The sequence below is a fragment of the Xenopus laevis genome, chromosome 3L (genome assembly GCF_017654675.1).
Source record: "Xenopus laevis strain J_2021 chromosome 3L, Xenopus_laevis_v10.1, whole genome shotgun sequence".
Classification (NCBI taxonomy): domain Eukaryota; kingdom Metazoa; phylum Chordata; class Amphibia; order Anura; family Pipidae; genus Xenopus; species Xenopus laevis.
Window position 1 is genome coordinate 110,802,431 of NC_054375.1, and position 15,086 is coordinate 110,817,516.

Consider the following 15,086-nt stretch of genomic DNA (forward strand, 5'->3'; position numbering starts at 1 on the left):
GGAGATCCAGATTATGGATAGATTATAGGTCCATACCCATATCTGTCTAAATGTCTGTCTGACTGTTTGTCTGTCTGTCTGTCTGTCTGTCTATCTGTTTATCTAAATAAAATATGCACCTTTTGTGTGTATAAAAATATATGTCTCTGTTACAAGCAAAGGAAAAAGTAAGTTCATAAAAGCCACTTATAAATCTTGCCGTTTGTTATCTTTAATAAAACATGTGGGAATAGCTTATGGTGTGCACAGACCTTTCCTCTACAGCATCTGTATATTTATACATAGAACAGAGCTTAATCATATTGCTTGCACGGATTTTCCTTTTTTGCTAGAATAGTAACATAATCTCTTGTAAAAATAAATATTTGCATTGATGTTGTTGCCTTTGTCGTATGCTACTGTTTGAGCAAGTAGTATAAGTGGAAATATACAGAATGTTAAAAGGAAAGATAAATCAGATATACACCTTATCTATAAGTTTGAGGGTTTTTTTTACCTACCTAACAATGCCTATTGTCATTTGTATCTGCATTACTCTTTAGATCAGTTTACATGGATTTAGGCAATTTGTATTCATAAATTTGATTTAAAGCTTCATTTCGGAATCTGAAATCTTTTTAGCTTCAGGTTACCGAGTGTTATTATGCTTTCTAGCACTGATCATGTATCCCCCTGAGATGGGACCATGTGATGGAGCATCTCATCCATCAGTGAATCCTAGTAATGTAGAGACCAGATGCACATTTCTATGTACAAATTTCCCATCAAGCTCCATTATGATGCTATTTATACTAGGTTATCTTTTTATTGCTAAGAGTCATAGTGATTTCCAGAATGCAATTGATGTTTTTCTGTGTTACTCTGTGTGTATTCTGTATTACGCGTGGAAATAATTTTAATATTGTGTTTTTTATAGGCAGCTGTAAGAGAAGTGCAGTTTGGTCCAATGAAACTCCGCCAAGATCAAATTCAGGTATGGTTTGAAGATGTTAATAGCAGTGTGGTTTCCATGGGTTGCAAGTTCTTATGCCAAAAACAGTAATAGGATTGTGCTCCGCACACTCCAGTATCAAAACTTCAGTAAGCTGAAAGTGCCCTTTAAAGGGACCTCCACAGCATTTTAACATAGGAGCAGTATTTTCAATATAGAGATAAACTAACCACATTTTAAAAACAATGACGTATTGTAGCCATCACCTTGGACTGACTATTAACCCAATATTGCTGCAATTTATAATGCTGGCTTTCATTTCACACCTGAAGAGGGCGCTTTTATAGTAGTCTTTTGGACTAGTATAAAAGCATGTGAAATGCCTGTTCTGCATCTTAAAACAGTGGTCACGGGTGGGCAAATTGTAAGCTGGTTAGCTTTACTGTTAAACATGGACGATGTGGGTAAACCCCTCAGAAAAGGTGGTCTTTGCAGTGAAACAAATAGCAAGTCATTAATATTGAGATTTAAACAAAGATGATTGGAAGTCACTCCTCTGTTCCAATGTGTATCACTATATTTTTCTACAATTCATGTCTGACTTATAGAAATATTTGTACAGATCTGTCATATACTCTTCAAGTGTATCCATTTATTTGTAAGAATATCTGGTTATTACAATAAAGAGTAATGCTTGTTTCAGAGTATATTAGAATTTTTTCCAAATTGTAAAGAAACTCTGTCTAAGGCTTTCTGCTTTTTCTTCATTGAGGTATTACTTAGTGCTGTGTTCCCAAGCTCTGCAGAGGGCAGTCAGTGGTTGGGTAAATATACTTGCATAGGGTGATCAACACATGGGGCCTTTTATTTGCATATTTGTGTAAACTGCCAGACAGGTTGCTACAGTAAGAAAATATGGTGTCTATTTATCAATCAGGAACCTTAGTGACCAATCCTCATACACAATACTGGCAAGTTTCCTTGGTTTTCCATTTAAAGAGAGGTGAGCTTTTGTCTAACCTGCCAGAAATCATACAATTGCTGATTTCATGACATCATCTCTTTTTTGGTAGTTTTTCGATATTTTGTTTTTCCCTTACTATAGTCTTTTTTACAGGACATTCTTTAAAGGACACTAATGGGGTTTGCACAGAGGCAGTAACTCATAGCAACCAACCAGCAGGTAGAATTTACTAGTCACCTGCTTAAAGGGGAACTATCTCAAAAAGGAAAATTTTATGCTTCAGCATACTAAAATAAGAAACTTTCTAAATACAATCAATTAAAAATCCTGTACCGTTTCTGAAATAATCAAGTTTATCTTCACTATTCCTCTCTCAGCATCTGTTTCTCCTCATTCTGTCTTCATTCAGAAGTTGGGTATCAGATGAATGATCCAATATATCTTATAGGGGGTCTCCTTTTGCCTAGAAGATGTAATAGAGCTCACTCTATCAAAATCACTAGAAACCCTGTCTCTCTACATGCAGAATTTGTGCTAAAGGCAGTTATTTTGTTAGATTTTGTTTGTACTGGAATCAGTTATTTGAGTGAGCTCTAATACTTCTGCTAGGAAATGAAGCCCCCTATAAGATATATTGGATCATTCATCTGACACCCAACTGCTGCATGAAGACAGAATTAAGAATAACAGATGCTGAGAGAGGAATAGCGAATATAAACTTGCAGAATTTGTAATTAATTGTATTTAGAAAGTTTCTTACTTCAGTATGAGGAAGCTTATTTTAAATATTTATTTTTATGATAGTTCCCCTTTAAATGCAAGCATCTTATTTGTTGCCATGGGATACTGCTCCTTAGCGCTTTATGTTACATGTTAAAAGAGCCTTATGTTATGAGTTAATATGTTGCCTGCAGTGTGCATAACATCCTTTGTTCTTTTTGTCTGTGTGACTATCCGGGGAGGAGGATGTCTTATCCACCCCCCCCCTCCCGTTCAGACAGTAGTATATCAGTCCCCTACACATTGTGAGACCTAAACTGGCATAAACTGTTAGATATGCTCATTTGGTGAGGGGACTAAATGAGCAGATCTGAGGGCAATAAAGGAAACCCAATTTTGCTTCTAATACACTGGGCTAAGTTAAGAGCTTCTTATCTGTTGGCCACCAGACCGATTGGATCCTACTCCAGGCCATTCAGATGCAGCAGGAGAGGACTGCATCAATCTGGTTATATGCTCCTTATTTGATGGGGTTTTCTAACCTGCCCAGTAGATACTAGGCATGTATTTGGTCAGATACTGTTTGGGCAGGCCATCAGAGAGGCCTCATGCATGGGCCAAAATTTGGCACTCATCAGCTTTTATAGACCCACTTTTAGGAGAACTAAACCCTAGCCCATCCTTAGTCCCCCCTCCACTGCCCCCCAAGCCCCCTCCCCGCAACATCTATTCTGTTCAAACTCTGTCTTGTGTGCCGACCCGCCATAAAGGAGGACATAGATTCAATTGCGCATGCTCCAGTGGAAGGTTGTTGTTAGTGACAGGGGAATCAGAGACGAAATGGGCAGCACTCCAGGATAAAGTTAAAGAATTGCCTTTATTTACCAACAGCAGGGTTAGTGACAGGGGAAGATGGTGGCTATGAACTCTGAACTGCAGATTTATGGCAGGTTGCCACACAGGGACACTGTGTGTTGTGTGGAGGGAGCTTGGAGTCAGGCAGCGGAGGGGGCTGATGATTGGCTAGGGTTTCGTTCTCCTTAAACAGGTCACAAGTAAATAGAGCTTTGTGAAATTTCACTTTGGCTAACTGCGACCTAAACTGCTGAACTTGTCTCCTTTTAGCTACACGTATGCAGCTGCACTTTCTTTTTGTGATCATATACAGTCAACAAAAAGGTTCATGGGCTCGCCTGATGTATTATTTTGGGCAATCAACCAGAATATAAGGTCAGATGATGCACCTGGTATGCTCTTTGTATGCACTTTGTATGCAGTTTTCTGCTGCACATATTTGTAGACAATTCTCTCACAGTCTGCAAGTTTCAAATAAATTAGCTGCCAGCATCAACTGGAGAATTTCCAGTAATTATCATTTAGACTATGCTTGTACAATTTTATGATATTGATGAGGCCAGGGCTGCATGGGCAACAGTTGCCCATTGTATCCTTGCCTCATGTAGTTTCTTTCAGTGATGACTAAGCCACACTGGGACTGTATGCTTTGGATCAATAGGGTGCCTGTATGCTAACCAGCCCAAAGTCACTCTGAGGGTCATGGCTGCTTTGCAGAGTTTGCACAGAACCAGCCTAGTTAATATGCTCAGCAATATTGGCAAATAAAGGCAAAACTGGTAGGTTGTTTGGCTAACGCATGACCAACCCTTTTCTATTAAAGTGAAGTAAGAGGTACTGTAATATATGACAGCAATACCACATGTCCCCTCTCTATATAGAAAACAATAGGGGCTAAAGCAGAAACACCTAGTTGTCCCTACACTGCAGCCAATAGGAGTACTGTGTGATGTGTTACTGTCAGTTTCATTAGTATTCCTCATGGCATCCACTAAGGAACATAGGATAGATTTGTCTGAAGTACAGTGTCGGACTGACCCACCGGGATATCAGGAAAACTCCCGGTGGGCCCAGGTGTCAGTGGGCCAACCTGCTGCTAAACATTTGGCCTATTTCTTGGCCATTCCCTATTTCTATGAGAAGGAAGTGACTAAATAGATGGAATAATAGATTATGGTATGTAAATAAAAGAGACTAGGAGAATAGCAGTGAGGAGAGGAAGAAAATGGTACTAAGAGTGGGCCCCTGGTCTAAGATTGATTGGTGGGCCCCTGGTCAAAGGTTTTATGGTGGGCCCCTGGTGTCCCAGTCCAACACTGCTGAAGTATGATTCGCGAGGTTGAGGTATAAGACGCGCTTTACCCCCCCCCCCCCCCCGTAGTATCCATGAAGTGTTGTGCTTGAATATGTGCAGTTCATAGGACCAAGTACAGTTAGGACTGGGACTGGTCCAACCTGTAACGACCCCCATCCTAGATCTTTTACTACATATCCCAGAATCTTTTAAAGCCTAGCCTTCAACAACCTCAGAAGCAGTAGGTCAACAACACCAACAGGGTTATTAGAAAAGTCTAACGACAGATGCTTTGTAGTTTTTATCTACATCCCCCAATGTCCTTTCTGATATTAGGTGCTCATTGAAAATACCCTGCACTATAACCAACACAGAGAACAGAGTTTTTCAGATATTTAGGTATTGTCCAAGACATAGAGCATTTGGCTCTCCTGCATGTGTCTTCTTGCAGCCGAGGAAAAACTGGGCTGGGTGCTGTGAAAGTATGATAAATCATGAATGTATCTAGAAAGCATTAGCAAACCATTGATAATTTCTCTTTCTTTCCTACTTTTTCAATTAGGTACTTTTAGTATTTGCCAAAGAAGATAGCCAGAGTAATGGATTCTGTTGGGCGTGTGAGAAAGCAGGCTTTAAATGTAACATTGCCAGGACGCCGGAAACCGCTCTGGAAAGCTTTTTAGATAAACATCATGAAATTATCATTATTGATCATAGGCATTCACGATATTTTGATGCAGAAGCTCTATGCAGGTAAGCAGTGTGAAGTAATAGCTTTGAGGCTTATGGAAAACACGCAACTGTACTGTTAATGTTTTTCTTTTCCTCTTTGTTGTGGTTTACGTTGTACAGTATGAAATGTCATGTTAAAAATGTAATCTCCTGATAAAACTCATTATTTTTATATTATGATTGTGCATTGGTTCAATCTATACAGTTTCTGATATACACTAGCAACTAACAGAGAATAATTAAGAAAAATGAAAAAAGTCACTTTCTCTTGCCGATCTTCCCTCAGTCTCTCAGCTGCACAAAAAGAGTATCCAAAAATGTATATGCAGATCAGCGCCTACGGCAACTGAGAAAGAAACAGAAAAAAATAGCGCAATATGTTTCAATATCACACCAACACCCAGTGTCCAGGTTTTTTTTTTTTTTGAGGTATAATTCCCCTTTAAATTTCCACTGTTATTGGTGACATGCAAAGTTTTTCCAATTTTTCCACCACCGTTTGGCTGGATTGTAAGTAGGCAATCCAGCCAAACGGTGGTGGAAAAATTGGAAAAACTTTGCATGTCACCAATAACTTAAAGGGGAAATACACCTAAAAAAAAACATGGACACTGGGTGTTGGTGGGATATTGATACACTAGCAACTCCCTGTACATATTTATCTGTAGCTAGAGGGTAGTGTATGTTGAAGTTCTGATAGGAAGAAAATAACGCTAGAGAAAATTCATAAAATTCATTTAGAAACGTTTGCACTGACAAATTTTCCTGGCGAAAATATTCCAGCATTCATTTGTCGAGACAAAACTTTGCATTTTTATAAATACGTGTATTCACTGCGAAATAACGTCTGATGACATTGCATGAAGTATGGCAAAGTTTCCCCAAAGCGAAAATTCGTCCTTTAGTAAATTTGCCCCCTATGCCTTCTCCTGACTTAGTTCTTTTCTGTCCTGGTCCAGTCTGTCCAGCTTGCTCCCAAACAGTCCATTGCATTAAGAACTCACCACCCATTAGATATGTACATTGGGGATTTCCCCTTAAATCCCTGACAATAACCGTGGGTGATATACTTGTCCAAGAATTCATCCAAGCCACTCTTAGGGCTTTTTAAAGGTTTTTTTAAGCTGTGTTATGTTTCAATGTGGTTAAAAAATGGCAAATATACAGTACTATAGAAAACACATATTTTATATGTTGATATTTGGCATAAAACACCAAATGTGCATTTTTTACGCATAGGAGCTGATATGCCAGAACAAATCAAAATGTATTAAAATAAATGAATATGCCTGGATTGCTGGCACATGTGGCATATAAATGTAGCATATAAATGTAGCATATTTGAAGATGGATGATTTTAGTTTTGCATCATTACATACTGTAATTAGGGTTGCCACCTTTTAAAAAAAAAAATACTGGCCAGTGGTGGGGGCGGATAAAAAAAGGGGCGGGCCGTGATGCAAAAGGGGGTGGGGCCGGCGGGCAGCACCACAAAAGGGGGCGGAGCCACAGGGTAGTACCGCAAAAGGGCCAGGGCCACATCGCAGAAGCCAAATGTAAGTTTTTACTGGAGGGCAAGGGCTTATGTAAAGGGTATTTCAAATTACCGGCAGCTACATTGCCGGTAAATTTGTAATACCGGCCCCGGCCCTGGCAGGTGTTTTACCGGCTAGGCCGGTAAAATACCGGCCGGGTGGCAACCCTAACTGTAATGCTATTTTGGAAATTCTACAATACCATTATTTAATGTCATTTGTTCAGCCCCCTGTATACATTGAGGGCATTGTCATTATGTAAATCATGACCAAAATCAACATATAGAGCTGGTATTCGTTGTATATATGTTTGCTTGATATACACGCATAAAACAGGATTTTTTTTGCCACATAATTTTATAATAGCATGGCATAAAATGCCACATGTGACATAGACTTTAAAGGCATGAATGAAATCTGCCATCACAATATCACCTGGTGGGGCATTCAACGGCCTCACTGCCCTCACCATGCAGATCCAGGCTTTAAATGAACATTTAGTTTCTTGAGTCTAAAGGGGTGTTGTCTGGTTCTTTGCTCTTAACTATGTGAAACTATATCCCTCTCTAGCTATCTATATTGTCCTATCATGTACTTGTAAAGAGTAATCATGTCCCCTCACAGTCTTCCCTCATAGTTCATTTTTCCATTCCATTTACCAGTTTAGTTTCACAACTCTGCACTCTTTCTTGCTCATTAATATACTTATTAAGGAATGGGGCTCAGAAGTGTTCTGAATACTCAAGGTGAGGCCTTACCAGGAATTTAAAGAGGCAAAATTATGTTTTTATCCTTTAAAGGGGAAGTTCAACTTTAAACTAACTTTTAGTATGATTTACAGAGTGATATTCTGAGACAATTTGCAGTTGGTTTTCATTTTTGATTATTTGTGGTTTATGAGATATTTAGCATTTTTTCAGCACCTTTCCAATTTTCCTTTTCAGCAATCTGGTTGCTAGAGTCCAAATTTCCCTAGCAAACATGCATTGGTACAAATAAGAGACTGGAACATATTGGAAAGGGCCAGAATAGAAAGATGAGTAATAAAAATTAACAATAATAATAAATGTGTAGCCTTTTAGATGGGTCAGTGGCCCCCATTTGAAAGCTGGAAAAAGTCAGAAGATGGCTAATTCAAAACCTATAAAATAAATGAAAAAATGAAGGCCACCTGTTTAAATTAATACCTTTAATTATCCAAAACAGTTATTTGCTTTTGCAGTCACAAAGTGGCTGCCTAGATTTACACAATTTCTTATCCACAATAACACCTGAAGGCTTCTCAATTAAGGAAACCCCAACACACTATTTAGTGTAAATCTAGCATTTTACCTTGCACGTATTAAACCTTATTTGCCAATTTCTGCCCAGTTCTGCAAAGTGGCACCATCCTGCATAGAGCTTATATTCCACAGCAATGTACAGTAAATGGGAAAATACACTAAGGGGGTTATTTATCAAAGGTCGAATTTTAGAGCTTTGTGAGTTTTTTTAGATCTCAAATTCACTCAAATGGTTTCAAATTTAAAGGGGTTGTTCACCTTTTAGATAAATTTTACTATGATTTAGACAGGGTCTGACTGGACATTGGGGGGCCCACTGGGTTCCAAACGTCTGGGGGACCCCCGCGCGCAGGCACCGACTCTGGGCCCCTGTGCACATGCACAAACAGAATCATGTATGGTGGCAGGCATGTGCAAACCCCGGAGCATGGCGTGCATGAGCAAGGTCCGGCGCTCGCCGCCACTGTTTGTTTTTGGGGGGGGGGGCAGCAGATCAGGGGAGGAGGTCTGGGCCCAGGTGTCCCACCGGCCCAGTCTGACCCTGGATGTAGAGAGTGATATTCTGAGACAATTTGCAATTGGTTTTCATTTTTTATTCTTTGTGGGTTTTGAGTTATTTAGCTTTTTATTCAGCAGCTCTCCAGTTTGCAGTTTCAGCAGTCTGGTTGCTAGGGTCCAAATTACCCTAGCAACCATGCATTGATTTGAATAAGAGACTGGAATATGAATAGGAGAGGCCTGAATAGGAAGAAGAGTAATAAAAATTAGCAATAACAATACATTTGTAGCCTTACAGAGCATTTGTTTTTTAGAAGAAGTAAGCGATGCCCATTTGAAATCTGCGTCAGAAGTCAGAAGAAAAAGGCAAATAATTATAAAATAGTTAATAACTATAAACTAGCCAAAACACTACTTCCTGTTTTGCAGGTGTCTGATTGGTTACCAGTCAGTAACCAATCAGTGGCTTGAGGGAGAGCCATATGTGTCATAAAGTTTGCTTTTCAATATGACCTGCATACTAAGAATCAAAGGCAAAAGACTCCCCAAGTCGTTGACTAAGCGTTAAAGAGCTGCAAAGCAGGAAGTTCTTTTCTTTTCTGTTATTTTAGACATCCAATCACTCCAGCCTTTATACATTACATTTCGACTAACTAACTATATTAGAAATATTTTTTATTTTGCCCAATCTATTTAACCAGTTTTTATTTTTACACTGAACTGTTCCTTTAAGATTGTGCTTTTTAGCACAAGCAATCTTTAAGAAAAACTTGCATGAGTTTCCTAACTCACCCTGAGTTGTATCGAAAAACCTTGGTAATTTCTGTAAATTTACCCGAATGGGCTTTTGGAACAAAGACATACTTCAGCAGCTTTTACGGTCCAGATTTACGGAAACCAGCAAGGTTTTTTGGCTGAAAACCCTGCATGATTTAGGAAACTCACGCAGGGTTTTCTTAAACATTGCTTGTGCTGAAAAGCATGGGCAATCTTAAATAGGCCCCTTAGTGTTCTTGGACTTGTGTTTCAAGGTTTTAAATTACCCTAATTTGTTTTGTGTAACAAAACCCAAATATCTTTTTCACATGCTGAACTATGCTTCCCACTGTCACATCACTTTGATAAGTGCAGCCATCTACATTGCAGTTGTAAGAAAGCACCGCATGAAACCAAAATTATTATATATAAATTGCAAAAACTTTCAATTTCAAAGGTTTGAAATGCATTATATTTCACTATAGAAATATTACATTTGGATTTCTACTACCTTTAAACTATATAGTTAAAATACATTTAAATACAGCATATATGTATCCAACACTAATTAACCAAGATTCCCATATATGATAGAGCGTCTCTGCTTTATTGTGTATAGAAGCATTTAATCTTTTGCATAAGGAAAAGTCTGTTTATTGGGTCAATGGCATCCTTCCAGGAGCTTTTTGCTTTCTAGTCATTTGGATGCAATTAAGTTTCTTGTTCCAAATACAGATAGTTTGCTAATTATCTGACCTCTCTGTAAGTATGGATGATCCGTTCTAGAGACCAGAGGGGTATATTTATCAAAAAGTGAAGTTAGAGAATGCCACAGTCCTCTAGAGTGAAATTCCGCCTCTCTCCATTCATTTCTATGGGATTTTAAAAGGCGTATTTATCAAAGGATGAACTTCCACTTTCACCCTTTGATAAATAAGCCTTTAAGCATCCCATAGAAATGAATGGAGAGAGGCGGTATTTCACTCTAGCAGTCTGTGGTGAGCTCTAACTTTACTAAATATACCCCCATGTGTATGCTTTTACAAGATTTACATGACCAAATGCTATACCATGATCCAGAAAGCTTATGCCCCATAGGCTCCATCTTAAATAATTCATGTTTTCAAAAATTATTTCCTTTTTCTCTGTAATAAAAAGAGAGTACTTTGTACTTGATCCCAACTAAGATAAAAATGAATCCTTATTGTAGGGGAAATTATACTATTGTGTTTATTTAATGTTTACATAATTTTATCATAGACGTAAGGTATGATGACCCAAATTATGGAAAGACCTTTTATCCAAAAAAAAAAAAAAACGGTCTCAGGAGCAATCTGGATAACAGGTCTCATACCTGTACATATAATTCTACTGATTTTCGATAGCCCACATGTTTTATGACCGCACCACCATGTATGAACACAGTATTCTATTCCCTTGAGTTCCCAAATCACCTCTTTTATCGCATATGGTTGATTCAATTTCGATATGTGATAACAGTTTGATAATAGAATGATGAAAATGTTGGAATATACAATTGTAATGCATGGACGTTTTTTGAAATACTATATTTGTTTAAAATTTTAAGGTCCATCAGAGCTTCAAAACCCTCAGAAAACACTGTCATAGTTGCTGTAGTTAGAAGGTAAGTGGCTTAAACAATGTATTCAGTTACTATAAAGGCTTAATATCATGTATGATTACACTTGTCTGACTTAATTATATAGTATTATTAAAATATACAGTATTAGGGCATATCGTTCTTTGCAAGTTCCATAAATATACTGTATGTATATATATATATATATATATATATATATATATATATATATACATATATATATATATATATATATATGTATATATATATGTATATATGTATATATATATATATATATATATTTATATATATATATATATATATGTATATATATATATATATATATATATATATATATTTATATATATAAAAGACAATACAAGTGATACCCGCACTCCGTCACATCACAGTGCCTGGAGGATATTTGAGAAAACAGTGTTTATATATAACACTATATATATATATATATATATATATATATATATATATATATATATATATATATTTATATATATATATATATATATATATATATATATATATATATATATATATACAGTATATGCAGGTATGGGATCCGTTATCTCCAGAAATGGCCATCTCCCATAGGCTCCCATTACAGAATGGCTGTCTCCCATACTCAATTTTATCAAAATAATACAAATTTTAAAAAATGATTTATTTTCCGTTGTAATAATAAAACCGTTCCTTTTACTTGATCCAAAGTAAGATATGCTTAATCCTTATTGGAAGCAAAGCCAGCCTATTGGGTTTATTTAATGTTTACATGATTTTCTTGTAGACTTATGGTATCAAGATCCAAATTATGGAAAGATCCATTATCCGGAAAACCTCAGGTCCCGAGAATTCTGGATAACAGGTCCCATAAATGTATATATAAATCAATGTGATTGTTTCCCTTTAATTGAATTAATTTTTTTTCCATACCAAAAATAAATTAAAATGGGATCATTTTAGGCTGTTGACAAGATGCAGATTCATTACTATGTATTACTCTCAGATTATCAGATTATAGTAGGTAAAATAATAACAGATTGCACCAGGACTGGTAAAGGAAAAGGTTAGGAAATGCTGCCTATTTATTGGGTTTCTAAACTTTTCACCTGTTATTTTGTTTCAGTTATGTTGTGTGGGTCTGAAAATTAAAAAAAAAAAAATTTTTTATAATGTATGAAGCATATGTAATTTAAAGGGCAATAAAGAGCAGTGTTCAGCATATGCCTATTAAATGTCACATTATTGAACTACTTTCTGCTTATCCTTTAAAGGAAATATGTCATAACACTGTTTCCCCCGCCAGCAGTGTAAGCTAACAGAATCTGCACCTCTGGTGCTGTGGTAAGTTCCTTTTTAATAAAAATATAAAGACTCCCAGAACCCACATTTAGATTTCAGTAAGATTCTGTTTCAAGCTTTACTCTTGAGCGTCAATATGGTGCAACATTTGAGTCTTCAATGTTACTTCTAAATAAAAAAACAGTGTACATATATGAATTATTTTAATTTTGTTTTCTGGTAGACAAAGTGATCGGGACGAAGCATCTATAATGCCCCTAATATCTGCTGGATTTACCAGGGTAAGGCCAATTCATTTTTTTAATTAAAAAAAAAAATCTCATTAAAAAATAAATATTAATAAAAATGCTACAGACAACTTTCTGTCTACATTGTGTGCCCTTGTGGAACCAGAGAATGTTGTATGGACACACACACAATTCACGACTTCATGCATAGCTTTTAAAAAGTAAAAGTGGCCACAGACGCACAGATAATATCGTACAAAATAATTTTCGTACAATATTAGGTGCGTGTATTTTGGGAAAAGAGCCTATCGATATTGGCAGAAGACTTGTATATCGGTCGGCTCGTCGATTGAGCTAGACGGAAAATTTTGATTCGGTGCCTTTGAAAGCACAAAAACATCGACCATTGTTAGTGCTGAATTGTCAGATACAGGTAGAATTCTATTGTTTCTACTTGTATATCTGACGATTCAGCTCTACATGTGTGTGTTGAAATGAAAGATCTTTTCCAAGAAAGATTGTAATTGTTGCGTCTATGGCCACCTTAAGCAGGACATTATTTGTTTGCACACACCATAAAAAATGTTATAGGTAAGGCTGACTACATATAGATTGCAAAACCTGCTCTTGAGAGCTTGAAGTGATAATGACATGGGCAGAAAAGGTTCCTAAGACTACTGTATAAAATAAAAGTGGTCTATGTTATTATAAATGATTAACCATGCATAGTTAAGATGTAATATAGTTCACTTACTGCAGACTTCAGGAGCCAACAGCCATAAACAGAAACTGCTATATTTGTAAAGATGGGTAGATCTGCCCATTAGAGCGTTCCCTCTGATCTCTTCATGGCTGGAGTGCACAGTTCATAAGTACAAATTGATTTGTACATTATTTCATGTCCCGGCCTCAGAATTTCACATAAACACCCAGCTCAGACAGAACCATGCATGCCACTATTACATTATGGTGTGTCTCTATTTCATTGGTGTGGGACACAAGTTTTGGTAGTTTCAGTAGGCACAGTACTGTACTTTGTTAGAATTCGATTGAAGCCAATTTTTCTAGAAGCCAACACTCACCCAAATCAAATTTAATTACATTATAGGTGCAGCCCCCTCCAATGGCCTTTTCCACCGATAATTAGAAATCCTTTCATTTGTACACAGCACAGTGACAAGATGTACTCTTTAAAAAGCCTTTATTTTAGCAACAATGGCTGTGACCTAAACAACAGCAACATTTCAGACCTCCTAGGCCTCTTCTCAAGCTAGGACAGCGAATAGCTTTTCAACTCAAATTTCACCCTAACTGACCTTGGCACATGCAACATTTTCTCCACAGTGTTGAAATCTAATGGCAGGATTCATTGCTTCTGAGTTGGTAGAGAATACTGTACGTTCCTTGTGCCATGTGCTTACACCGTGGCAGAAAATAAAACACCACTATAAAAGCCTGTGTAGTAAGTTAAATAGGTTTATAAAAAGGTGTAATTATATGATGACAGTATGCCTTTAAGTCCTTATTAATAAGAAGGTTTTCTTGTTTATTCATACCACCTGCCTGTGCTTAAACTATGTTGTTTGATGTTGATAGGAACTTTGCTTTATTATTATTAAAATGCATGTTTTCCCTAGTGTATTGTGCTTAATAAATATCAGAAAATACCAGCATTCCGTCAGACCCAAAATGGGTTGTTTAGATTAGGTTTCCATTAGGTTTCCATTATCCTCCTAAGAATGTAACCATTTTCCCTACATTTCAACATATTAATTAAAACAAGGTGAATAAGTGCTTCTAAACCAATTTTTTTTGCAGGAAAACTGTTTCTGCAACATAATTTGGGTTCCTTGAGAAAAGAGGATAAGAGCCGCTGCTTTAGGCAATGCAGTTGGGTTCAGATATTTTACAAATGATAAAAATCTGTCACTCCTGTTGAACATTCATTATCAGCATTGGGAAACTTTCCTGTGGTTGTCCTGAAGTCATTTGCTGCATTTATGTTTAGATATAAACACATGGCCCTTTGAACTTCCACTAAACAAGGATATGGGCTAACATATAATGTTTGTTTGGAGAGAAAACCATGTGCTGCCTTTAGTGTCGGACTGGGGGACCCGGGTTCCACTCGGGCTGCTTCCTCAGGGCCCCCCACCACAGCCGCAAAGCCCCCATGGCCCCCCTGCCAGAGCCCCCCTCCGGAGCCAAGTAGGGAGGTCAGAAGCAGCGGCAAAGGGAGTGGGTCTAAACCGGTGAGGCCCAACGGATTTTTCCCCGGTGTCCCGTCGGCCAGTCTGACCCTGGTTGCCTTATAATAATGGCACCACTCTATTATTATGCCATCCATGACAGACCTCTGTCTAAGTTGCATTTA

The 15,086-nt window shown here is 37.4% G+C and overlaps 1 protein-coding gene across 2 annotated transcripts in view; it reads left to right on the forward strand.

Annotated features, from left to right (window-relative positions):
* LOC108711415 (high affinity cAMP-specific and IBMX-insensitive 3',5'-cyclic phosphodiesterase 8A) overlaps nt 1-15,086 on the forward strand; it is a 115,243-nt gene that overhangs the window by 58,964 nt on the left and 41,193 nt on the right. For both annotated transcript variants that reach the window (XM_018253129.2, XM_018253130.2), the window contains exons 2-5: nt 917-973; nt 5,327-5,517; nt 11,157-11,213; nt 12,709-12,766. In XM_018253129.2, the coding sequence (XP_018108618.1) occupies nt 917-973; nt 5,327-5,517; nt 11,157-11,213; nt 12,709-12,766 (363 nt within the window). The remainder of the gene's footprint in view (nt 1-916; nt 974-5,326; nt 5,518-11,156; nt 11,214-12,708; nt 12,767-15,086) is intronic.